Genomic DNA, 25,965 nt, shown 5'->3' on the forward strand with positions numbered 1-25,965 from the left:
GTTGCTTGACGAGTGCTGCAAAGATGTACGTTCTCTGATCTCTCTCAGGGGGAACGGTAGAGTTGTTTATTTTAATTGAATTGAAATGATCCAAATATGACAGAGGGTTTTCAACATGGTCGAGCGGACAGAAGTAAATTTGATTTGAAAGGTTTCTTCACTCGAGGCAGTGAGTCCAGTGTTTGATGTTGCGTTCCTGTCACCAGGAGGACAGATAAGGGGATTCTGCACATACCTGTTGGCTCTGCTGCCAGTGTATAAATGGCAACCTCGACACTCTGAGCTCAAACACACACACACACCGGTTGGCTCTCAAGATGAGTCGCGGTCAGCACAGCAGTAAGATACTATGAGCTTGATTAGTTTTCTAATCCTGAAGTGAATCCGTTTAAACGTTCTAGATGGACACAGTACTCGTGGTGAGTTTTCCCTTCTTTGGTTGTTTTTAATTAATTTGACAATAACGTAAAAGTTTCTCGAGATATTCAGTTAGATGTTCTGGTTTCAGGTGTCCGTCTCTCTGCTTGGACTGGCTCTTGTCCTGCTCTCTCTCCCTGAGCATGCATCACTAAGCAGAGAATTTGACAACACCTCAGGTAGGATTTCTGGTTGATTATTTGCTGACGAGGCCAGATTCTGGGGAGCCTTTCTAAGTTTTCTCTTTGTGGTAGTTTCAGGAACTGTGTATTTGGGATCTGTGTTTGTGAAGGAGGCTCTTCAGAGGGCAATTGAGCTGACTGATGCTGCCTATGCACGCACAAGTGAAAGGTAAAAATTACAGGTGGTAATTACTCACTATACAGGGTAGTACCCAATCACTGTGTTGCCACTAAAAAAAACTAATTAACACTTCCAGGGTTAAGAAGTCTCTATCTGAAGGCGCCCTGAGACCCAGTGACCTGTTGGCTCAGTTCAAACAGACTGAAGCCAGAACCAGAACTCAGGTCTGGGCTGCAGAACTGCTGGACAACACGGTGGAGCTGATCAGAGAGATGGTTTATACCCACACTATGGTGCAGCCCAGCCCTCATGGTAACGCAGCACACGAAGTTTCTGCCCCTGTATGTGAAACATTTTTTTCAAAGTAACTCACCGTCAACACGATGAACTAAACTAGTACTTATCTTACCTGGTGCCAGGTCATCTGTACACTAGGATGTTTCAGGCTACAAATCAATGTTGTTTTAATCACATTGTGCCATCATTTATTCTCACATTATGCACCAAAGATCGACTGACCGAAGACTTTTCTTCAGATCCAGGCTTAAGACAACAGTTTCTCTTTCAGTATCCAACATCCAACAACACATCAACATGTTGATTCTTACAATTTGTTCCTCTGTGACACCATTTTGTTCACCATTTTTGGATGTACATTTTCACTCTAGTTCACACACTGTTCAGTTTGCATAGCAGGTCTTAAAATCAAGCCCTTGTAAAGACAAATCGTGTTACTGATGTGTTTTTAATTCCTGGCCTAAGGCAGGTTAAATGTGTAAGTTAGTGTATGTATGGGTGAGTTGTGTTTACTGTCCGTTTTGTAAGAGCTGCTGAGTGAAGGAGATGTGAAGAATCTGCTGCAGGTGACAGGCTGCTCCGCTGAGCTGCAGAGACCCATCTGTGACTCTGACTGTCTGTCTGAGCGCTACAGATCCATCACAGGAGAGTGCAACAACAGGTTAGTGCTGAAACAATACAACATGTATTAACGTGCAGAACTAAGTAATAACTGAGTTTGTTGTGTTCTGTCCTGTTAAGACAACATCCCAGATGGGGGGCTGCAAACATCCCATATTCCCGCTGGCTGCCTCCAGAGTATGAGGATGCATGGGGGACACCCAGAGGCTGGGATCCGGAGCACACCTACCACAATGCCACTCTGCCTCCAGTAAGGAAGAGTCCTGCAGCAGCACTCACCCATCCTCAGCCGATGTAGCTCCAACACTTTGTTTATCGTCCAGGTGCGGCTGGTGTCTCAGGAGGTGCTGTTCACCCACAATGACAACATCTCTCTGGACTCCACACTGTCCCACCTGCTGGTTGAGTGGGGTCAGTGGATAGACCACGACGTGGTGCTGACACCTCAGAGCCCCAGTACAGCCGCCTTCAGGACCGGAGCTGACTGCACCCACACCTGCAGCCGGGACACACCCTGCTTCCCCATACAGGTCTCTCTTTATCCATTGTTTAGATGCTGCAACTCTTAATTTATTTTAGAGCCATTTTTAAATATGACACATAAAATATATTCCCAATTAAAATGTGTAAAAGACACAGAAAGCTATTTTTATTTTTATTTTTTTTATTTTATTTTACTGGATAAACAAGAGAATTTATTTTCCCTCATCACTGATTAAAAATTAAACCCTCTCTTTTCAGATCCCTCTGTCAGATCCTCGCAATGGCATCCAGAGTTGTATGCCTTTCTTCCGCTCTGCTCCCAGCTGTGTTGCTGGAGTCCTCTCTCATCGCCACCGAGAGCAGCTCAACGCCATCACCTCCTTTGTAGATGCCAGTATGGTGTACGGGAGCTCCACCAATCTGGCCTCAGCTCTGAGAAACCTCTCCTCTCCTCTGGGCTCCATGGCCCTCAACTCCCAGCACTCAGACCAGGAGCTGGCCTACATGCCTTTCCTGCCACGCCTGCAGGCTCACCTGGACCCCTGCGGCCCTCGAAACTCCACCACATCAGGGGCGTCAGACAGATCCAAGCGGCAGGAGAACACCACATCCTGCTTTCAAGCTGGTGAGCGGGCATGTGTCGTCAGCTGTCTGTTCTCTGCAGGCTTCATTGGAGCTTTAGTCACGATTAATGTTTGACAGGTGATTCGAGAGCTAATGAGCATCTGGGAATGATCGCACTGCACACACTCTTTCTGAGAGAGCACAACCGGCTGGTGAAAGAGCTGTACCTGCTCAACCCTCACTGGAGTCCTGACACGCTTTATCAGGAGGCACGCAAGATCATGGGAGCCATTCATCAGGTATCACAAGCAGCTTCAGACACGCATCAATTCACCTCAACCTAGATGAGCATCCCCAGCAGCCTGACCTCCTTTACCTTTACAGATCATAACATGGGAGCACTACCTGCCGCGGGTCCTGGGTGAGGATGCCACGTCCCATCTGATGCCTCCTTACAAGGGCTACGACCCTGAGGTGGATCCAAGCATTGCTAATGTCTTTGCAGCTGCTGCATTTCGTTTTGCCCACGTCACCGTGCAGCCAGTGGTGACCAGACTGGGGCCAGGATACACCACTAACTCCCAGCATCCCCCACTGCCTCTGCATCACTCACTGTTTGCCTCTTGGAGGGTTGTGCAGGAAGGTAAAGAAGAATGTTGTTAAAGTATTAAGCTCAAATCACATGATTTACTGATGTTTTCCTCCTGATGTGTCAGGTGGTATAGACCCTGTGCTGCGAGGTCTGTTGCTGTCTCCTGCCAAACTGCAGACTCCAGGTCAGATGATGGTGGAGGAGCTGACGGAGAGGCTGTTTCAGGCACAGGGAGGGATGCCTCTAGACCTTGGAGCCCTTAACCTCCAGAGGGGTCGGGATCATGGCCTGCCTGGTAGCAGCTTTCTTACCTCTGGCACAGTATAGTGTCACTGTAACACTTGATACTGACTGTCAACAAGATTAATTTTCACATACAAATAGTATGTGAAAATTACATTTACCCTTACATGAAGATGCAGGTAGATTACCTGCATCTTCATGTAAGGGTAAATGTAATTTTAACTATGTAAGAGGACAAACTTCGAGCGTCATAACAATGTCGGCTCCATGTTTCAGTAAATCGTGCCAGTAGCTATGTTGCAATTCCGCACTAATACTAAGCAGGTTTTTAGTCTGTACTGTATTAAACTGGAGAAAGTGAGACGATTAAGAGTACTCAGAAAGTCAGTATGTACACTGAATCTGCTGTTGTTTGTTGTTGCGTATTATTACCCCACCATGCAAAACATAAAAAAAGAAAAATTAAAATAAGATGCAGGTGGAGGTGAGAGAGCTTCAGAAATATGTACAAAAACAACAAGAAGCTTCGGAGCTTTCTCTTTGGAAAGTCGTAATTGCCAGTAACATTCCAATGGTGTGGCGCCCATTGGCACACACATCATTTCCTGGTAAATAGAGCAGTAGGATGTTACAGAAGGTCACACCTTTGTTTTGAATGTCTGCCGTCAAGAATGTCCGTTGATTCATTACCCAGTTCCAGATGTAGGAATGTGTTTTAATTAACACTCAAGATGCCCATGACTCTAGTAGTAGTTAAGTAAACATTACTTGCCAGTTGAGAGAAAAGTTGTTGGTAGTTAACTGGTTTGTAGACAACAGTAGACTAAGGTGGAAATAACGCAGCCATACAGATATCTTCACTTACCATTGTTTCTATTATACCTCTTCTCAGGGTGTAGCTGGGTGGGGCTCTGCTGGGAATTACATGAAGTCATCAAACTCAGTGTAGCATTAACAATAAGCGAGCACCAACACCCAACACCGGCACAGAGCCTCTTTGAGCGTGTTAGGTGTGGTTTCCACTCCGTTTCTTCGTGGCACATGCTGCTTTTGCCAACTTGAAACGACAGCTCCATCATGCATGTACATGAAACACTAATGTACCAACAGCTGACTGATACGCACATAAATCACAACGTTTGTGGTGTCTTACTCATTATGGTGCAGTGCCAACACAACAGTACAAAAGGAGAATACCAATGAAGCACACCTGTCTACACAAGAATCAGGCAAAACAAGTCTTTGTGTGCACTATGGGTAACTGCTGAGTAGAGAGTCTTTTGCCCCAAAGGTTATTTGACTTAAGTGTTGTAATGTATTTTAATGTTTAATAGAGCAGGTCTTGTATTTAATGTTCTCTCCTCTCAGTATGTCACTTTTTGTCGTCTCTCTTCATCAGGATACGGCTCATGGAGAAAGTTCTGCGGCCTCTCTGTTCCCAACACCACATCTGAACTGGCCGATATCCTGAGTAACTTCACTTTGGCTCACAAATTTCAGCTCCTGTACGGGACACCGCACAACATTGATGTGTGGGTGGGCGCCATCTCTGAGCCCGCTCTGCCCGGAGGTCGAGTGGGACCGCTCCTGTCCTGCCTGCTGGCGAGACAGTTCAGAGCTCTCAGAGACGGGGACAAGTATAACTAAATCCTGATGTAAAATTATGACCATTATGATGCAAAGAAGAGAAATCTAATTGTGTCTTTGTCTCCTGAGGTTTTGGTGGGAGAGGGAAGGCGTGTTCACCAGCACCCAGAGGAAACACCTCCGTGATGTCTCTCTGTCCCGCATCATTTGTGACAATAGCCACATCACTCACGTCCCTGCTGACCCGTTCTCACGCATCGAGAGGCCGGAGGACATGCTGGCCTGTTCACACCCGCTCATCTCCCACCTCGACCTCACCCCATGGAAAGAACCAGACACAGGTGAAGTGGAAGGGGAAGAGAAGATACATTTTGAATCATAAATCGCTGCATATACTTTATTGTTTATTTCTGCTCCCATACCTAAGTTATTGTGTGGAGGAGGTATGGGGTAATTCGCATAAAATTAACCTACATCCTCTCTGTGTATTGCAAAAAAAGAAAAAGAGCCATATGGATTAATTAATGTAGGTTTTTGTGGTTCAAGAAGAAATACAAAAACAATATTTCCCTGAGGTATAAGAACGAGGAAGGACAGTGATGATGTTTAGTTTTAGTGTACAGATACAATGGTGTATACTTGTTGAACACAGATTTAGGAAGATGATTTGTAAATATGTGGGGTGCACTTGAATATGTGAACTTGTGTATATGTACATAGAAGTGTATCTACAGGAGTCTAGAGATTAATTAATTTAATAATAATATAATAATTAGAGGAGAAGGGGTAGGAATAAATAAGTGAATACTTCTTCCTACTCCTTTTTGAACATGTAAAATTTAATTTGTACTGGTTAGTTTCTTTTGTTGTCTTTTTGTTTCTTCATGTTCGAAATCAATTTCACATTGTGATTTTACATCTTCCTTCTTGGACCTCTCTTCCAGATCCCCACTGTGGTCCGATACCCAGGATTCAATCTGGCTACTCTCTGCACTGCGACTCTGTGATCCTGTATCACTGTCACTCTGGCTTCAAGCTGCTGGGATCTTCATCTGTCAGCTGTGATCCAAACAGCCAGCAGTGGAGCTCCATCCCCACATGTCAAGGTACGAAGCCTACACCAGGACGCAGGGCTCATGAGAGGAGTCTGAATTGCTTTGTCAACTATTCCCAAAATCTTCATATTATTTAACTGAAAAATGAGCAAAAAGTGTGAATGAGCATCTCATTGGATACAAAATGCATGTGTCATTGATTGTCTCATTTGTTGCAGATATTAATGAATGTGAAGAACAAGTTTCTCTCTGCCCACAAAACCTGGAGTGCCTCAACATACCAGGTTCCTTTATTTGCTCAGGTTGGTTCAGGCACATTTTCTGCCTTTATTGTGAAACACGTTTCAAAAAGTACTAGTTAATCGTTCCTTTCCTAAATGTCGGAGACATTTAAATGTGCACCATATATAAAAACATAATTCACTTCTGCTCCTTTACGTCTGCGTTCACTGCCACAGAAGTATCCCCGCTGTCTGCCGTCTCTGTCGTCACTGCAGTGATGGTAGTGATCGGTGGTGTGGCTGCGCTGCTGCTCCTGATGTTCTTTTATCGCAGGTAAGTCACTGAAGGTAATGTATTTATTTAGCATCTAGTAACCTAGAGGTAGAATAAATGTTGTATCGTTTTGTTCATTCATGTCTAAAACATAATAAAACAGCAGTGTGACAGTGAAATTTGAATAACTAAATGTCTCTTTTACAGATATTTCCCCAAGAAAGAAGAGTTAGTCAACGCCAGATGTTGCCAGGGGAAAAGTTAAAAAAGTTTGCCATGTAATATTTTTGCAACTTAAAAAAACAACAAAATAATGTCTTGTTAAATTATAATATTCATATCACACAATTAGTAAACAAATCAATATTTTATCCCCCCACCCCATTGTTGACCTGCTCATACAATGATGATATTCAGTCCTCTGACTGTTACTGACTGTGCTTACTCATGAACTGCAAGTCAAACTGTTTATTAAGGTCTATTATTAAGATGATAATCTCTATGATGAGGCCAGAAAAACAGGATAACAAGCTTACGAAAGCTTTTACAATCCGGAAACTGAAATCTTACTGGAATGTCTGTGCCAAAAACAGATTTCCTTAACATAAAGCCCCTCTGAGCGGGATATGGTCTCAGTATCGCCGTGCCTGATTCCTGCTCACAAACCTGTTGGGCAACTACTGTAACATGCATGTGTGTGTGTTTCAGAGTGTTCTGTATCAGGGAACCAGGCAGTTCCTGGCAATGATTTTAATCTAAAGCCAAATCAGTGTCATGCCCTTAGAGAAACAGGTCCTGTGTCATCTGGTTGTATTTCTTGTCAAATTGAATCACAGCGTTGAGTCATCGTTTCCCAAACTTTACAAAAGGTCACAAAGTTTCAAAGACATCAAAGTTAAACCTGCTTATTCATTTACCTGCTATCAGATTTTATTCAAACAAGCGACCTATAAATCACACAGTACAAAGGTGATGTAATCGGGCTACAATGCCTCGTCTTTAATGGAGTGTTTACACTGGAAGACACATTATCAGTACACTGAGGTTAGGAACCTCAAAGCCCTAATGAAGGCTAAGAAGCAGTTATTGCACTTTCTGACACAATATTCTTCATTTTTACCTTCATGAGACCGCTTTCTTCAAAAATTGGCCATTAATAATAATAAGAATAAATCTATACTATGAGGTACAACCAATATACACTGCATAATATGGCTACATACTGCATTCATGCAAAGTCATTTATGGCTTTTACTGTGTGTACATACTGTTCGTTGCAGACGTGCAAAACTACAGTTGTGCATACTGAAATCACTTGTATTAAAGCTTGTTCATGTTCTGACTATGTTACTGTCACTATGTTGTGCGTGGATGTGTCTTAATTCATTCATTATTAACAATATGTCTGGTTATTAAGTACAGGCCTGGGTGACATGAAGCTGTTTGTGTTTTTATGCAGGAGTCTTTTGTGGTTGTGGTGTCTGAGCCGATAAATGGGAGTAACAATGACGTGCTAGTGAGCATTATATTTAAATGTAAAAATAAAAGGAGACAACTCCAATAATCGCTCTGCTGACATGAATATTGTCAATCTCACAACAGAACTTCTATATTACATAGTTATACACGTATGTAATACATGAGGTAAGAGACCAACTGAACTCTCTAAACTGCACTCATCCTGCTTTGTGCTCTTTTCGACAGACTAATGCCTGAAACATGACACATACAATCTACTGTATTAACGTGAGAAGTTGCGTGTGCTCCACCGGGGAGGTTCAGAAAACAAAACTAACTCTCCTCACCAGTGGAGAGAATTACTGGAGGCCTGCAGTACAATATGTTATTTTTAATTCTTTCTAGCGGTGCTGGTTTAATTCTCTGACTTATTGCATAAAAGTGGCACAAGAACAGCTTCTACTTCCCTTGTTGATTGACCTCAGCTGCAGCACTAAAATGCTGTACAATCTCTGCTATTAAAACTGATCCAAGACCAGTTTGTTACCACAGTTTAACCCCGACTAGGACCTTGAATAATTGTCCTTGTGTTTTCGGTGGACTGTCAGGTCCTCTAGCCCTGGTCGGCGAGGTAGAAACCTAACTTGGCCACAGTCATCTCTCTGCGGAGTCGCATCACCTCCCAGAACATCTGCTCCGCTGGACAACAAAAGATACGACACATGAGTTGTTTCAATAAAACAAAAAACACACACAATACAAACACAAATACATAATAAATAAAACACGAACACACGTTAGTATAAACTCACCTTCGTGTCTCACCAGGCCCTGCTGGATGTAGCGGATATAAGTAAAAAAATTGCAAACAGCCGTGATCTAGAGAGGTGAAATAAGGTCACATGGCATTAACAAAAGCAACAGGAGTTTATCTAATGAAGGTTACACAGATAAATTGATAGTTACCCGTGCTCGGCTTGAAGGAGAAATGTAATAGTAGCTCCCCTTGTCACCAAGTTTGATGCGATGTCGGCAGAGGCGTGACATGCCGCTTAATGCACATTTTCTACAGACAGAGAAAGATGCTGTCAGCTATGAGACACACGGCCTGAGTTTTATCACAGCAAACACTCACAAAACACAAAACATCCCATCAAGTATTATCAATGAAGCCTAGGTAGCCAAACTTTGAAAGACAACAAGTGTGAGGTAGTGCACAAATGGATAAAGTTAGTCAGTGGGAGAGGGAAAAAGTTTGAGGTTTCATTAGTATACACTCAGACACATGCAGATCAGTAATGTACAGATTTGTTTGAATAGGCAGACTTCATTTCAAGCTATGTTAGTTTGTGTTAGTGAAAAGCTGAACAGGTGATTGGTTCCAGAGAGGACTTACGTCTCTATTGCTGCCCTAAAGCCACTGGAAGAAAAAGATTTTTAAATCAGACGGTGATTAGAAATGTGCCCATCGATTAAACCCCCTCTCAGATACAGTACGTGGTAAGACGGTGAAAACCCTCCAGTTATGTCCAGTAAGCATCAGGAGAGAAACCAAAACCAGATAAGAGTGGATTTTCAGTGTTGTTTAGCGGTGAATGCTGAAAGGAGAGGGTGATAGCTGCTGCGTGGACGTGATAACTCACTTAGGACCGCCACACTCTATAGCGGAGGCTTTAACCATCGGTAACGCTGACATGGCCACAGGCTCGATAGTCAAAGAGTTGTTTTCCACTGCACTCTGTACCAGCTGCGACAGCTGTGGAGAACGGCGAACAATGATGTTAACATAACTTCAAACATCGAAATATACCACGTGCAGAGGTGTAAGTGTGAGACTCTGACCTCAGATCTCGTGAAGGAGAGGCAGGGTCCGATGTCTTCTCTGTAGATACGACTGAGGAAGGCAGAGGAGCGCTCCAGACTTGGATTTTCTTTCCACATCAAAAACTCAGCGTACAGAACAGAGTCCATCTGAAAAAAAAAAAAAAAGAAAACAGTCCATCATTAAACGGACTGACTAATGTGTCAACACAGCAGCAACAGCGTCTAACCCCGATCCCTTGTAACCATCCATTAACCAAAGCCTACAAGGGACGAGATGCAAATTCTGACTTAACTGACTTACTACTGTAGAACACAGATCAAATATGAAGGTATTTCAGTCTGGACTAAAGTGGTTGGCAGAAAAAAACAGACCAACATCGCAATACCCTGAGCCTTGCTACATGCATCGCTAAAAATTATAAACTAATTTACTGAGTGAAAGTGGCACAAAGAGGCTATTAATTCACATTTCACCATGTGCCTCCCTGAATATTAAAAGTAAAATAAAGTCCCTGCTACTTACTGAGCTGTTTAAAGAGTTGTTTTATTACTGCTACTCTCTAGTAAAACCAAGTTTGAAGAACTTCCTAAGCCAGACATAGATCTGAGCTAAGCTTGACATCGTGCATTGTGTTTCACTAATAAATACTTTCAAAGGAGATGACTGTCTTAACTAGAGAGCTATAATGAAAAGATTTCCTGAGGTCTGTGTCTACCCTACAGCACCATTGAAAACAGAGACAACTCTGCTAATGTGAGTTTAGCCAACTAAAGATGATACTTTCCCTCTAGACAGCCAGTGTATAATTATCGCTTTGTGCTCTGTGGAAGGGAAAACTTGCTCAGTGTCCCATAAAAGGACACGACAACAGAGAACAGATCCATCTGCCAGCAGCTAAATCTGAAAGTCGAAAGGATGCAGTTACCTGTCTGCCGTCAATGCCTAGACCCTCCCCCCGCTCCTGCCAGTAATGGTCAAAGGTCACACTCACAGACTGGCCAGGGACCAGGCAGAGTATCAGAGAGAGGAGAGCAGGAACAGCAGGCTGAGAGGGGAAGAGGCAGCAGAGACAGTGAAGAAAAAGAAAGTCAGGGAGAAGTTAGTGCAGAGAGAAAAGCAAAGAGAACTTGGCTCATGGAGAAAGAGATACGAGTGACTGGAAACAGGAATGAAGGTTAGAAGCAGCTTCCAAAGTTGCAGAAACTCAAAGAAGAAGAGGGGCCAATGTAGAAACTTCACTGAGGCTACCTCTCTGTCCTCTTTGGCCACAGGCTGAATGGGAACTGAGGAAGGCTCTGGTTTTCCATGTGAGGATGGAAAGGCACCGCTGGCGCTCTTGTTGCGGATATGGCCCCCAACATGTTTGTACGCCCCCCTGGTTCCTGAAGACTGCAGCTGTGGATGCAGCTGGCGGTTTGGCGAAGAAGGTGTTGATGTCAATACCAGAGTCTTGAGCGCCGTCACCTCTGCTTGTAGAACATCAATCTGGGAGTGGAAAACAGAAAGGACAGGGGAGGACAATGAAAAACTTTGGCAAAATGCTATTTATATCCTTTTATTGTTGACATCAAATATATCTAAAAATACCTTCTTAGAGCAGCAGCCTTTTAAAGACAAACTAGCTTGCACTCCATAAATAGTTTAGGTGGTATGAAGGAATTTTAACGGGACAAAGGGTCATGAAAGTCACAGAAAGGCAGAGAAATAACTTCACCCACCTTTCCCTGAGCCTCCTTCAGTTGTTTCTCCGCTCCCGCCTGCTTGACATTAGCTTCATGCACCATCTTGTGAGCTTCCTGTTGTGATGAAGATTGAAACACTCAAAGTCGATGGGGCAGCAAAACAAGCTGAAAACACCACACTTTAGAAAGTTCTTTGTCTGACCGAATTTTTAATCAGCAACAATCACTAACTGATTAATCAGAGTCCTTTTATAGTTTTTAAAAAGCTGAAACATTACAGTGTTAAACTCACAGTAACGCATCACATCGCTCCCTTCATCATCGGGGTCAAAGACATGTCAGACATGTCAAAATTACAGTGCACTAAGCAGAGAGCAATGATTACTGCTAACCTCAAACAGACTGGCAGTCAGCTCCTCCAGCTCCTGCTCCAGCTGATTCCTGACTTGCGACAGACGCTCGCACTCCTTGTCCTTTAGTTTCAGTTCCTGAGATGTGGGGGAGAAATGGTCACGACCAGGAAGCAGATTTGCACTGTCAACTTTTTTTTGGGTTACCCCGCAGATTTGTGTGTCTTTGTGTGTGTCAGCATAAAAACGGGTTGCAACACCTTCTTTGCAGCGTCCAGCTGTTCCCGAAGGATCTCTGATCCCTTTTCTCTGATTTCTTTCTCTCTGATCTCCAACGAGGAGCTACGAAGCCGGGAGAGGTCGCCATGGTCTCTGCCTGAGGTGGGCACAGCTTGGCCTCCTCCTCCCTCCACTCTTGACTCTGACTCTGGATCCAGATCTACCAACCTTTACACAAGCACAAATATAATCGTTAGTAAAGGGACAAAAAGATTTCCTATCAGGATATGAGGTTGATTTAATGATAATAACTGATTACCCCACAACTTTCTTACCATGTCCTGATTGCTTTGCATTGTATGTCATTGTGTGTATGTTTTACTCAGACTTAAATGAGCTTTTAAGATAAGTCTGGCACAAAACATTAAATTGCAAAACATCTATGTTTAATATCGTACATTGTAAGTCACAAATAATATCAAGGATACACAGCAAGTGACCCTAACAAGGAGCCTGAAACCACTGAGTCATCACTTTCATGTAGGACGTGTGGGATGAGTGAAAAAGATATGATGAATATATTCAGTTGTTTATAAAGGAGGAAGTAAAACTAATACATCCTACCAACATTAAGGTTCACTTTTAACCGTTTTCGAGAGGCTGTGTTGCACTCGGTGTAAGTGTTTCTAATGTCTGTACGTCATTTATAGTTAATGTTTCATCAAAAAACATTATATATCTGCATTAAGTTAGATTAAACTTTAGTTTCATTGCACAAAGTACTGAGACAACAAAATGCAGTTAATATAACCAGAAGTACAGTAAAAGCAGTAATATACACACATGCAGATATAAATATATGAACATTAGCAAGAGCTAGGCCAGTAGGAAACAGAGGGAAAGGAAGACATTAACACACATCTCTACAACAGTATAGATAGAGAGAGCGAAGAGAGTTTGGATAGAGGAGAGATAGAGAGAGAGCTAGCTTATAACATAGACATAGACAGCCAGCCACATAGAGATAACACACCACACCCCCACACACACACACATTACATACATACATACCTACATACATACATACATACATACATACATACTACTATAATATATATATATATATATATATATATATACATATATACCACACAACACACACATATCTATTATATATATATATATATATTATAATACTATATCTTAACACAGCTTGTACTGTCTAAATTGACACTATGTATTGCAGGACATTAGTTGTAGGCTGTCTATATCTAATATTATTAAGAATTAGGATGTGAAATCTGTTAAATACACTAATTTAAATGTGCTGACAGGTTCACTGAAATGTTTCCTGCCTCAGTTTTTAAATAATAATGACTTATCATCAATTAGACATATAAAAATATCTTCTTCTTCTTCTCCACAGCTCTAATGCTGCATGTCTGTGTGAAACCACCTCACTCACAGTCCCCCTGAGGGACCCCGGACCACAGCTTTAGACCCCCCTCTCTCTCTCTCTCTCTGCTGCTGCTGCTGCATTAGCAATCCTTTTAGCATTTGACACAAAGTTATTAAGTTCATGCTCAAAGCAAACAAACACAGCTTGTAGTGGTTAGTTAACAGTTACAACTTTTTAAAGACGAAGACACAGAGGCTCTCTCTCTCTCTCTCTCTGTAGTATCCGCCCTTACCCTGTCAGTGTCCAGCACCGCTGATAAACCTGCCACCCTGCCTCTGTCTGTGTCTGTGTGTCAGCTTCTCCCCTCCAGTGTCCTCCGCTTGTTGTTGTTGTTGTTGTTGTTGTTGTTGTTAAATTAAACCAGACGTTGTACAGGCTGAGCTAACGTCAGCTAGCTCCAGCCAAACTAATCACAGCCGTTTTAAATCACAGCGGAGGAATGCGGACGCTGACGTAGACAACCGACAACAACGGCAGCAGCTCGCGCTCCAGCTCCAGCTCCAACGGTCCAACAAAAAAAATAAATAAAATAAAATAAACTGTAATTTTAATTAAACTCTTTCTCACTCCTTTTCTTTTCATCCACCCTTTCTGCTTGTTTTTTTATTTTATTTTTCCCAGTCAAGAAACCCTGCCTCTTGTTTCTGCCTCTTTCTCTCACCAGGTCACATGACTGAGTGGATCTCCACTCCCAACGCCCCAAACCCAGAGAGACTGTCCGGTCTGCAGCCGGAGCTGACATCCGAGCTAACATCCAGAGGTGGATGAAGTAAACACATCTACTGAAGAAACATTATTACACTGTAAGAATACAAAGTACACAAGTACACTGCTGAGTCATCCTCTCTTTTACTTTTTATCCCCTGTGTTTATTCACCTTTATTTCACCTCAGGCTTTAATTTAACATTTTACTGTTTGTTTTTATTGTTGTAGCTTTTTTTCTCTCTCTTTCTTACTGGCTTTTATTTATTATAATATTTTATATTTGTATGGCTTCATTTTATTTACTTTATTTATGTGTTGGCTTTATTCTGTTTATTGTTGCCTATTTCTATTTTTATTTGCTATATAAATAAATACAGTTTGAGTTTATTAAGATCACAGCTCACAATAGACAAGATGGATCAGAAAGGTGCTAAATAAAATATTAAATAAACACTATAAAATAGTAAAAATGTATAATATAATATAATATAATATAATATAATATAATATAATCCATGGAAGAGGACCCACTCTCACTATAAATATAAAGGGCTCATTTTGAGACAACAAAAACACAACGATTCTTTTACTTAGAGAAGAGAAGAGAAGATACGCTCTTATACGCTTTTATAAACTTATGTATAAACATATATAACTGTATCCACACACACACATATATATATAAAGTAGTGAAAATATGCAAGCAAAGTACACATGCATCAAAACATATGTCAACAGTACTTGAGTAAATTGTTACTTTCCACCACTGTGTACAGTCATAAATAACATGGTCATTTTCTTATTTACTCATCACTTCAGGTGGTTAGCTGTTAATGTGGGTGTGTGTGAGGCTCAAACAGTGCTACACCTAAAAGAAAAACTCTTCACCTTCACTAAATTTAAAACCATTTCAACATGTACAATTTTTTTTACCTGGCCTCTAGTTTCCTCTGTGGTGTTTTGATTGAACATCATTCATCCAAACACAATACTAAAATAATAAAAACTGCATATTACAGAGCAACACTCTTTGACATGGGGTCAAAGTCCAGTAATAAAAGCAGAACTATCCTTCAGGCTTTTATCATTTCAACACACATAAACTTTCCCAGAGCCCAAAACAACTGATCTGTAAGCCAGCCTTGTAGAGTAATCTACGTGTATCTAAGTGTTCATGTATAAAGAGTAATGTAATTAAAGGCTTAATGTAGTATAAAAACAAAACAAAGCTGTGATTATCAAGTGAATATAAGGATAATCAATTAAATACCGAACTAACAAGGAAAGGTTTATGTTTCATTTTAAACTCTCACACTATAGTAATTCATCCCACCTCTTATTCGACAAATACACTTTAAACATTTACCATAAAAAAGGCCCATCAGTGGGCACCTTTGGCAAGGGACCTCTGTTGCATATCTTCCTCCATCCCTCTCCCTTCCCTCATTTCCTGTCAGCTCTCTACTGTACTCTCTAATAAAGACAAAAATTAAAATCAAGTCACGTCAGTCAAGTCCTGATCTGACCCCGCAAGTAGACTGAAAACATGCCTGTGTGTGCTGCTCTGCTGAATAAGACTTTACAAGCAAGGTATGCCTAAAATAATATCATGTAAGGTCAGAGTTAATAGTGTTTACTAGTTTAAATATGTGGTCATTGACTTGTCCACCTGGCTGTTACCTGTGATGGGCACAGGTGAAAACAACAACTTTCTTAACCTGACTTGTGCAAAAGTAACAATCAGCAGCAACATAGTAGAATTTCAGGATTAAAGTAACACTAATGAGCAATAAAACATGTTTACCCCATACAGGTGAGATCTACTCATCTTTTTTGCCCCCAGTGCTTCAAGTTTTGTCACTCACCGTCCAACAACACAGCCTTCCTCCTCTGTTTCCCTGCTGGACTTGTGTCTCGCTCCCCGGACATCAGGTGTGCCATAAAAGCATGTGGAGGAGTATACAGCTATTCCAGATCTCCCCGCCTTGAGGATCTCATATCCTGGGCTGGCTGTTGTTGAGGACGGTGGGGAAGAGGAAATCCGGACGCTGTGTATTCCCTCAAAAGCATCCATGTCTTTTAATGCAGGGACTTTTTGTTTTTAGTGTACCCCTGTAGACATCTCTTCAGGTGGACATATAATGATCCTGCAATAAAGCACCAAAATGCAGAAAAGATAGAGTCACATCCTGTAACCTAACACAGCATAAAAGCTTCACCAGACAAAGTCAAAGTCTTCCAGTAGTCAGTGCACAAGCCTTGACCTCTACCGGGTTTAAACTATAACTTACAGACTTACCACAAAGCTTGAGCAAGTCCTTTCTTTGAAGGTTGTCATGCTAAAGGAATTTGTTTCTTTGAGATATCCAGTGTAAACACAACTATAAGAAACAGTATCACACGTACGTGTAGTGCCAGGTAAAAGAAAAACACACAGAAGATACTCACCAAAGTGTTCAAAAGTGATCCCCAGTTGTTGCCAGTGCATCAAAAAATCGGTAAATCCTGCTGAAAATGTGCTTTGGTAAGCTTAAGATTGAGAGTTCAGCAGGTTGAACTCAGTACTACACTTCGCCCTGCTCTCTCTGCTGGTTAGACAGAAAGGGTTAATCACTAACACCCTGTGGCCAGTTAAAGCTCAGCCGTGCACATTTCTTCCAGCAGAGGGGGTGGAACACAGTCTCACCTGATCAAGAGTTTTCCATGACCAAATACTGACTGATGCTTCAAATGGAAAAATCAATTCTCAGTAAAAAAAATAAATAAATCAGAGTTCATAAGTGTGTGTTTGAGAGTCAGCAAGAGAGAGAGATCAGCTTTGAGGAAAATGGTTGCTCAAATTCTTATCATAGAGTCATATTTCCAAAATCTGAACACACCAATTCAGCACTCCTCATACCTTTAACCAACCTATTTGTGTCAGTGTGTGCAGATTAACAGGACCCAGCCTCACAATGCAGCTTTGTTGTTGAAACAGATTAACACATCAAGTGACCGGAGGTGTAGGAGTCCCTTGATTTTTTTTTCTTTCCTACTTCTACAACATTCTCCAGCGAGTACGATGGCCAGACGTCTTCACATTGTGTGGTAAGTAACCACATCTTCACAGCACTGTGTTTGAGTTGGTAAATTTGACCTTTTGGGACCCTCACATATTGTATTTGACCTTCTTCAGAGCTATAAAATGGGGGGAAATATTATTTATTTAAAATGATTATTTAAGTGATTAGAAAATGGAAAACCAGTGTAGTGTAAATCCAAACAGGTAGAGGATATAAAGGAAATAACTAACCCTTGTTTTGTTCGACTAATCGTTTCAGATATGTGACCAAATTGGCCTTATGAGATCCAGGTTGGCCGCTGACGTTGAGCTTGGACGAAGCACAGAGAACAACCTCACACTGGTTTCCTTCATGTCACGCCACAGTCAACCAGCAAGTTGGCCAGCAAGCAGCGATGACAGTAACGTACTCTCGCAGGGTTGCTGATGCAGGTCTGGGGACCTTCTTTAACCTTCTTCTGCGATGGAAGGGCAGCATCTATAAACTGCTGTACAGAGAGCTCATCATCTTCACCTTTCTCTACTACTTCTTCAGTGTTGTTTATAGGTACTGTCTTGGTGAAAATTCCATTATCAATCTTTCATGTTTTCTATTCTGTAGATGGAGTGAGACCCACAAACATTTCTTTGGCATTTCTGTATTCCAGTGTCACACAGATACTAATGTATCTTTGATATCAGCTCATATCAGATCTAAATGTTAAGTAACAGCAGTTATTTGCTCAATAAATGGAGGAAGTTTTAGAGTTGGAATTTGGGAGCCACTAAAGGCCTTTAAAGGGACTCTGGGGTATCTATAGTTTTGTGATTTAAAAAAGTAACTTTCATTTTTGTTCTTAGAAGTCTTGCCTATTAAGTGTGTAAAGATAACTGTGTAGTATCACTGTTTTAATACACCCATTGCTGTTACCTAACCATAGGATGAAGTAACATTCATGTGCAGTTGATTCTCACATGGAAACGTTTGTGAACACCAGTTTCAGTGTACCTTCTTACAGTGGTGTACTGCTGCTGTTACCATGACAGAAGAAACATCTGCTTTTTTCATATTAAAACAACCTTTCTCGTCATTACAAAACACGTAATTATTCCTTTTTAACAAGACTGGACCCTCATATGGAAGTTTCTTGTCTTGTTTTAGTTGTAATGGACTAATTAGATGTTTCCTTCACCAGGTTTGTGTTAAATGATGATCAGAAGAGGCTGTTTGAAAAGCTGTCATTATACTGTGACCGCTATGCAGAGCTCATCCCCGTGTCATTTGTGCTGGGTGAGTTCAGACTACTTTTAAATGATGATGCACACACCTCATCCTCAATCTGAGACTGTGATCTTGGAAAACATCACAAGAAGTTGAAATCTAATTATTTACTTATTCATTTTCAGGTTTCTACGTCACCTTGGTCGTGTCCCGTTGGTGGGGCCAGTTTGAGAACGTCCCCTGGCCGGACCGCTTGGCAGCATTAGTTGGTGGTCATGTTCGTGGAGCTGACGACGCCTCCAGGTTGACACGACGGACTCTAATGAGATATGCCAACCTCTCTGGTGTGCTCATCTACCGGTCCGTCAGCACTGCTGTCTACAAAAGGTTTCCCACCATGGAGCATCTGGTGCAGGCAGGTATGAAGGCAAGTCCTAAAGAAACAGCGTGAGATGGTGGTTTGGAGTGTGTTTTGCTTTCATTTCTACGTGTGTGTACCTCTCAGGTTTGATGACTTCAGAGGAGCTGAGGCACCTGGAGGACTTGCCCTCTCCACACAACAAGTTCTGGGTTCCTTGCATGTGGTTCGTCAGCCTGGCTTTGAGAGCTCGGACTGAAGGTCACATCAACAACGACGTGGCGCTCACAGCTATTCTCACTGTAGGTCTTCATGTGTATCTGTTTGTAGGTCAAAAGAGCCTGAACAGCTTCATTTTGTGGCAATTTTAGTACTGAAATATCTTGTCCTGCTTTTCTTTCTCTGTTCAGGAGTTGAATAGTTTACGGGCAAAGTGTATGAAGCTGTACGGTTATGACTGGATCAGCCTGCCTCTTGTCTATACTCAGGTTTTGCCAATATGCTGAAATACAGTAGAGGCTTTTGTGGTAGAATAAATAGATTTATTAGTTTTTACTCAGTGATAATTGTGCAATAATTATAAGAACTAACACTAATAATGACAGTGATGCTGAGCCAATATCAGGCTAATGATAGAATGGGATTTTGTGTGCTATAATAATCATCATGTATCTAAAATTATTAACTCAGTTTGATCTAAATTCTCAATCTCACACGATGAAATCAGTTCAGATTTTGACTTGACTAATCTCTTTTAACTAGGTGGCGACAGTGGCGGTCTACAGCTTCTTCCTGGCTTGTCTGATAGGTCGTCAGTTCTTGGATCCAGCTCAGGGGTACCCCGGTCACGATGTGGACTTCTACCTGCCCATTTTCACCCTGTTGCAGTTTTTCTTCTATGTTGGTTGGTTGAAGGTGAGGAACCACTTTACACTGATGCTGCACACAAAATGTTATTCCTTTGTCTGTTTCTGAGCTGTATTGTTCATGCTCTCAGGTGGCTGAACAACTCATAAATCCTTTTGGTGAAGACGACGATGACTTTGAAACCAACTGGCTGGTCGATCGCAATTTGCAGGTTTGCATTCAAACTATTTGCCACTTTTTCACCGATCACAGACAGAGGCTGTGTTGTTGTTCTACTTGCTCTGTTTTTTGTCGTCTCCCAGGTGTCCTTGTTGTCTGTGGATGAGATGTACGACAGCCTGCCGCTGGTTGAGAGGGATATGTACTGGAATGAGTCTGAACCTCAACCGCCCTACACTGCAGCCAGCGCCGAACACCGCAAACCCTCCTTCATGGGCTCAGCCCTGGATATCAGGTTCAGTAATGTTTTTTATTTTCTCACAGACAACTCTTAAATACTCTTCTAACCATCACATAACCTTGTGTTTAATCTAGTGTTCCTAAAGAGGAGATGGAGTTTCAGTCCAATCTGGAACAAATCAAAGAACATGAAGAAGCCAACTACTCCACCCCGCTGATTGGAGGGCTGGGTCGTCTTCTCGGTGTCCACTCCCCAAGCTTTCCTCGATCCTCTCGGGTCTCTTTGCTGCGCCGCCGCCCTGGCGCTCCACTTAGCCGCTTCCCTCTGTACCTGCACCCAGAGATGCCATCGCCTCTGAGTCAAGCCCGCCAGCCTTTTAACCACGAGCGAGATCCAGACTATGCCTTCTCCAACATGCCCTTGTATGAGAGACCGGGTTTCTACAGCTGCCCACAAACACCCATCCACTGCATGCCTCCAGCGGTGCCCCGCCCGCGACCTGCCCGGCGAACTCAGAACGAGTGGGACCGCAGCTGCAGCTCACTCGCTCATCCAATGGTGGGCTCACAGTTGCTGCCTCCTGACACCCCCAACCACATCCCCCGACCACCATCCTCTGCTTTCCCCTGGCTGGGGGAGGATGGCGAGGTACAGAGTGCCCCTACCTTCTCCTTCCCCGACCCTCCACCTGAACTCTGCCCAATATCTAAACTCAGACCAGGACACGGCCTGCTGTCTCGTCGCCCTCTGCCTCCCCGCCTTACTCTAGATACCCTCCCCACAGGTGACAGCCAACCAGGACCCCCAAGTGGTCGGACAGCAGGAAATGGAGGAGAAAGGGTGTTCACGTTCACTCCTCCCTCTCGCACAGCGGCAGCAAATCCCAGTAATCCCAACAGCAGCTCTAGCAGCATTAATGCAACAAGCACCAACAGCGCTGGCACGACGGGAAGTCTCTGCATCAGTACAAGTCACGGTAATTTTAGTACCCATGGGAACTTTGGCACCAACATGAGGGCAAGCAACGGGGGCACCAATGGCGGGCTGAGCAATAACATGAACACAGTTTCCACTTCACCATCATCCCAGCAAGAAACCATTCAGCAAAACTCACCCAATGATTCAGGAATCTCATTGGCTGAAGGGGACCTGCTGGGAGTTTTGGTGGACGGTGGGGTGAACAAGACGGCGGGAGGAGGGAGGGAGCAGGACTGTGAAAAGAAGGTGTGACAGACGGCTGTTGTGTCACATGTGGTATTCAAAGTATTTCACACAACGTTACGTCTGAGGTGCATTATCTGGAGCCCGACACAGATCTGAAAAGTATTTGTTGCAAACACAGTTAATCTCTACTTCCTCATGAGCTCTTGTACAACAATTAACCTAATTGTGATGCAAAAAGCAGCGATTAAACTGTCAACATGTGAAAGAAAAATAAGAAATACTCTTATGAAACTAAGACAAGAAGCCAAAATGTGTATATTATAAAACAAAGTAGTTATCATAGAATTACTCTTTATGCACATTAAGTATCATATGTTACATCATTTGTTTTGTTTTTTCAATAAAAAGTACAACTCGAAATTGTTTATCACTATTTTATTTTATTATTCTAAGAACCTGCATGTACAATTCAACTTAAATTCACGACTACAAATATCCATAAGTCTTATTATATAAAGCAGCTGCAGAGAATTTGTCCTGCTCGAGGACACACAAGGTTTCATGTGTTTCACCTGCTGATCCACATCACCGTGTTCAGATAATATTACATTTAATTTGCCGCAGCTGCTGTACAGACAGATTGAATACCATCATGCTCACCATGTGCAGTTAACCCATGAATACATCAGCATACATCTGATGCATTTAGAAGGTAATGCTCTGTAAATATACAGAAGGTGTGTCATTAAAATGTTTAATCAGAGTTATTCAATTAGCAAAAATAGTTTTTAATGATTCACAGACTTTAAATTATATCATGAAACTGACAAAACATATTTGTATCCATCCATCCATTTCCTGTAACTGCTTATCCTTGTCAGGGTCGATAGAGGCTGGATCTTTTCGTCACAGAACATATTTGCATAAAGTAGATAAATTATAATTAAAATAGAAAATTAATGCTATTTTATTAGATTGTGTCAATCTATTTGGGCTTTACTCTTTAAAGTTTCATTTCATGTGCAAATAATTCATCGAGGCTTGACATGCAAAACTAAAAGTTCAAGAAGTACTGAAAGGACTCTCATCGCTTTAAATATCCTCAATAACACTTATGTTATAATATTTACAGGAATATATGGAGTTTTATATAATTTAATATTATAATTAAATAATTAATTATTAATTATGCCTGGAAAATAAAACATAAAGATGCTAAACCAGAAGACAAATGTAGATCATGTGCAAAAGATGTGGAATACAATATTATAACATCAGTAAAAGAAATCAAGTAGAAATTATTTTGCAGATCAATTTCTAAAATAATTCAGATATAAAAGTATTACAAGCTGAAATATGAATTTCTGTGTCATTGTAATTTTTTATTATAAAAGCCTTTAAATATTCCAGCAGTACAGTCCGGCTTCACTTACAAGCAAATATTTTAAAAAAGAAATGCATTTTAAATTTTATTATACAGACATTAAATCGTAGCGTTTCAGCCACCATACTTTGGAAACAACAAAAACACTGAAACCATCAGTAAAATATCAAAGTATGAACACATACATGGCGTGGATTAAAGGTTGGCTCAGTCTTTATTTCTACTTGACATCACTCAGATCGATTGTAATCTGGGATGTAACGTAAAATGTGAGGTTTAGAGAGCTCTCTTTGCATTTGGCAAACATAAACAAAGCAGTGTTATCTGTATTACATGCAGTACATGTTTGGTACAGTGTCGTTTAACTGCCCTCATCAGCCATGGTGTGTTTGTCAAAGAGGTACTCAGCCATGCCGCTATCAGTGGCTCCCATTCGGCGCAGGTTGGTAATCCAGTCAGAGAGTTGTTTGATCGATTTAACCTGCTCATCCAGATAATGTGTTTCTATGAAGTCGCACATCTGTGGGGGGAAAGAGGACAGAATAGGTTACTCTTCAAATGATCCTGAATGTAGAAAAAAAATGATTTTATCTGCAGCCCAGCAGTTTAGTAATGCCTGCTGGTCAATTATTTATGAGCTGAGCTTCACTCTCACTCAGTTGTCTGACAGTAAAAACAAAAAATATGTTTTGGAGAGCAACTATATTGTAAATTTGGCTGCATTATAGGTGATCAGAGAGCAGGAGGAGACAGAAAGGAGGTTTAATAGGACTTCTTCCTCCCTCCCTTGCTCGCTTTTCTCTGTGCAGACAAACTCAACAAAGATTTCAAATTTTTAACATTGCAGCACCAGCTAAGATGGCAGTGGACTGTCTCCGGCAGCCATGATGATGAGCTGGACTGCGGTAGTGTGTACACGAGCTGCTTACATGGGGATCATTGTGTTCAGTCGCCATTTTCTGCAGGTCCAGCAGGGATTGGTTTACACTTTTCTCCAGCTGCAAGGAACACTCCAGAGCCTCCAGACCACTGCCCCACTCATCTCTATCAGGTTTCTAAGAGAGGCATCAATTATTTATGATGATTTGAACAAAAATAACCCACAGATGAATTTTAAAAAACAAAAAAGAAACATGAATTGCTATGAGACAAACTTTTCACCAGATTTACTTTAAAACGGTAACAGAGCAGATCAGTACATACTCTGATGTCGTGCAGAAAAATCCTGCCTCCCCGCTTATTCTGCAGACTCATCAGCTTCTCTGCATGCTCGCGCTCCTCTTTGGACTGGGCGTTGAAGAACTTTGCAAAATTTGGTAGGGCTTTATCATCCCTATCAAAGTAGTATGCCTAAAAGAAACAATAAAAATAAAGAAGAGTTCACTTCTTTGTATTATTTGGATTGGGCAGAAGAGATGCACATTGCATTACAGGCTTTATAACATTTCTTACCATGGAGAGATAAACATAAGAGGCATAGAGCTCAAGGTTTATCTGTCTGTTGATGGCGGCCTCGCAGTCCTGGTGGAAGTTTTGTCGGATTTGCGACGTCATTTCTGTGTAAATTATAACAAAGAGTTAATGAGCGAACATATTTCCACGACCACTGTTCGGCAGGCTGTATATCAAACCTGCAAACAACTAATAATAGCTAATAATAGACCTGGATGTGTACTTGAACTGTGTCGCATCATGACACAAATATCCAGACAAAGGCACTTTAGATCACAGCTGACATCCCACCACCATCGCTGCCATCACCTGACACATTATTATTATCACTAAATATTAATGTGTGTCATTAAAACTCCTTTATGCAAACATGTAGACCAATAAACCAACAAAGGGTCAGATCACATAAATAATATCAAGTAGACTGTTTGCTGGGTTTGCTGGGGGTTTCTGTCCTTGACCTCCCAGTACAATAAAGGTAAGTGGACTTACAAATTAACTTTTAACTACTGTACCTTATAATAAACAGTTAGTGTCTTAGCCTGAATTGGGTGCATCAATCCTTTAGGGGGGAGTAACTGCACTCACATTGATCCATATAAACTGACCTTCATCTCAAAATAGCACAGAGTGAAGGAGTATTAGTCAAAGCCGCTCATAACAAAGCTAAATAAACGCTCTTTAATTTACCTTTGACACATTGTTTACCTAGCACACAGGCTTATGAGACGTAACGTTAAGTCAAAGTGGGGATGATAAATGATAGTTAAGCTTGGTAACATGCTGTCAAAACATGCACTGAAGGGTAAAGTAACGTGACAGTGTATTGGTGATAGCGTTGACTTTATTTAAAGGAGTTTAATATGTTATTTTATTAACACAGTAGTAGCTAACTAACTAGCTGGCTAGCTAACAAGTTCGGTTACCATGGGCGGTTGCTAGGCGCTGTTAGCAACCAGCTCTCCAGGTGAACGTTCACAAGCTCGCAGTGAGTCTGCGCATCAAGATGTTATTTTAAAAAAAAAAACCTACCTGGTTTGTTTACGTCGGACTCAGTGAATGAGCTCTGTGACAATCCGATGTTTATGTTTATGGCGTGAGACTGAAGTTGAACGAGCAGCTGACGGTACCTGCTGTCACGGTTATTGCGCACTGTCTGCACACAGACACAGGGTCGATCCCTGCGATGTGATCGGTTTACGGGGCGGGGATGGTCACAGAGTTATTAACCTGTGAAAAGCCTCTGCGCCTTTATTCCAATGATGGTCATCACAGATTATGTCATCAGTGCAGGTGCTTTTATTTTGCATCATAACTTGCTGATTTGATTAAATTTGCCATAAAGGTTGAGATGCAAAGCGTGTTTTTGACCTCGGAAGGTCAATTTAGCAGCATTTTTCACAGATTTATGTTCAAAAATGTACATTTTTTTTTAGCTCTTTAACCCCCAGACGTCAGTTTAATTTACTACCCTGTCCATTTCCAAACAACTGCTATAAAAACTTTACAAATAATTATATATTTTTGCTTTTAGTCTCTAGTTCTTAATAACACTGTTGTTATTTATGGAAAAAAAGGAAAATAACTGAAAATAATTGGGGTTTTTTTTCATAAATAAATTTTAATGGTTAAAATCCTCAGAATGATTGAATGTTTGAGCAGGGCTGAAGTGGTTCTTATACAGGGAAAAAAATTGTTTTTATAGCAATAATATTGTCAATA

The 25,965-nt window shown here is 41.6% G+C and overlaps 4 protein-coding genes across 6 annotated transcripts; 2 read left to right on the forward strand and 2 right to left on the reverse strand.

Moving 5' to 3' along the window:
* The first annotated feature begins 311 nt into the window (after positions 1-311).
* epx (eosinophil peroxidase) lies at positions 312-7,535 on the forward strand. Its single transcript, XM_019277240.2, has 17 exons — positions 312-419; positions 509-596; positions 672-768; positions 857-1,032; positions 1,546-1,678; positions 1,759-1,888; positions 1,962-2,168; positions 2,380-2,746; positions 2,824-2,984; positions 3,070-3,328; positions 3,402-3,572; positions 4,920-5,157; positions 5,237-5,448; positions 6,052-6,213; positions 6,381-6,464; positions 6,621-6,717; positions 6,865-7,535. The coding sequence occupies exons 1-17, from the start codon at positions 402-404 to the stop codon at positions 6,920-6,922; spliced, it is 2,658 nt and encodes an 885-aa protein (XP_019132785.2). The 5' UTR covers positions 312-401; the 3' UTR covers positions 6,923-7,535.
* A 95-nt stretch (positions 7,536-7,630) lies between these two features.
* On the reverse strand, positions 7,631-16,948 carry rab3il1 (RAB3A interacting protein (rabin3)-like 1). Of its 3 annotated transcripts, XM_010743201.3 has the most exons (12): positions 16,805-16,948; positions 16,222-16,503; positions 12,233-12,419; positions 12,015-12,110; positions 11,659-11,736; positions 11,189-11,425; positions 9,958-10,086; positions 9,759-9,871; positions 9,512-9,535; positions 9,082-9,181; positions 8,928-8,994; positions 7,631-8,814 (listed from the first exon to the last, which is right to left on the reverse strand). In XM_010743201.3, the coding sequence occupies exons 2-12, from the start codon at positions 16,428-16,430 to the stop codon at positions 8,729-8,731; spliced, it is 1,326 nt and encodes a 441-aa protein (XP_010741503.2). In that variant the 5' UTR covers positions 16,431-16,503; positions 16,805-16,948; the 3' UTR covers positions 7,631-8,728. The 3 variants fall into 3 exon arrangements, with proteins under 3 accessions (XP_010741503.2, XP_010741504.2, XP_027128767.1); XM_010743202.3 differs by lacking the exon at positions 9,512-9,535 and having other exon boundaries at positions 16,805-16,947; XM_027272966.1 differs by lacking the exon at positions 16,805-16,948 and having other exon boundaries at positions 16,222-16,621.
* On the forward strand, positions 13,889-21,708 carry best1 (bestrophin 1). The gene is made up of 10 exons (XM_027272965.1): positions 13,889-14,453; positions 17,334-17,443; positions 17,677-17,964; positions 18,593-18,687; positions 18,804-19,037; positions 19,124-19,278; positions 19,739-19,891; positions 19,974-20,054; positions 20,146-20,297; positions 20,378-21,708. Exons 3-10 carry the CDS (start codon positions 17,813-17,815, stop codon positions 21,471-21,473), a joined length of 2,118 nt encoding a protein of 705 aa, XP_027128766.1. The 5' UTR covers positions 13,889-14,453; positions 17,334-17,443; positions 17,677-17,812; the 3' UTR covers positions 21,474-21,708.
* A 1,046-nt stretch (positions 21,709-22,754) lies between these two features.
* Positions 22,755-25,339, reverse strand: fth1b (ferritin, heavy polypeptide 1b). Its single transcript, XM_010743203.3, has 5 exons — positions 25,276-25,339; positions 24,244-24,347; positions 23,995-24,141; positions 23,721-23,846; positions 22,755-23,311 (listed from the first exon to the last, which is right to left on the reverse strand). Exons 2-5 carry the CDS (start codon positions 24,343-24,345, stop codon positions 23,153-23,155), a joined length of 534 nt encoding a protein of 177 aa, XP_010741505.1. The 5' UTR covers positions 24,346-24,347; positions 25,276-25,339; the 3' UTR covers positions 22,755-23,152.
* Between the last annotated feature and the right edge of the window lie 626 nt (positions 25,340-25,965).

The sequence above is a fragment of the Larimichthys crocea genome, chromosome XXI (genome assembly GCF_000972845.2).
Source record: "Larimichthys crocea isolate SSNF chromosome XXI, L_crocea_2.0, whole genome shotgun sequence".
NCBI lineage: Eukaryota > Metazoa > Chordata > Actinopteri > Sciaenidae > Larimichthys > Larimichthys crocea.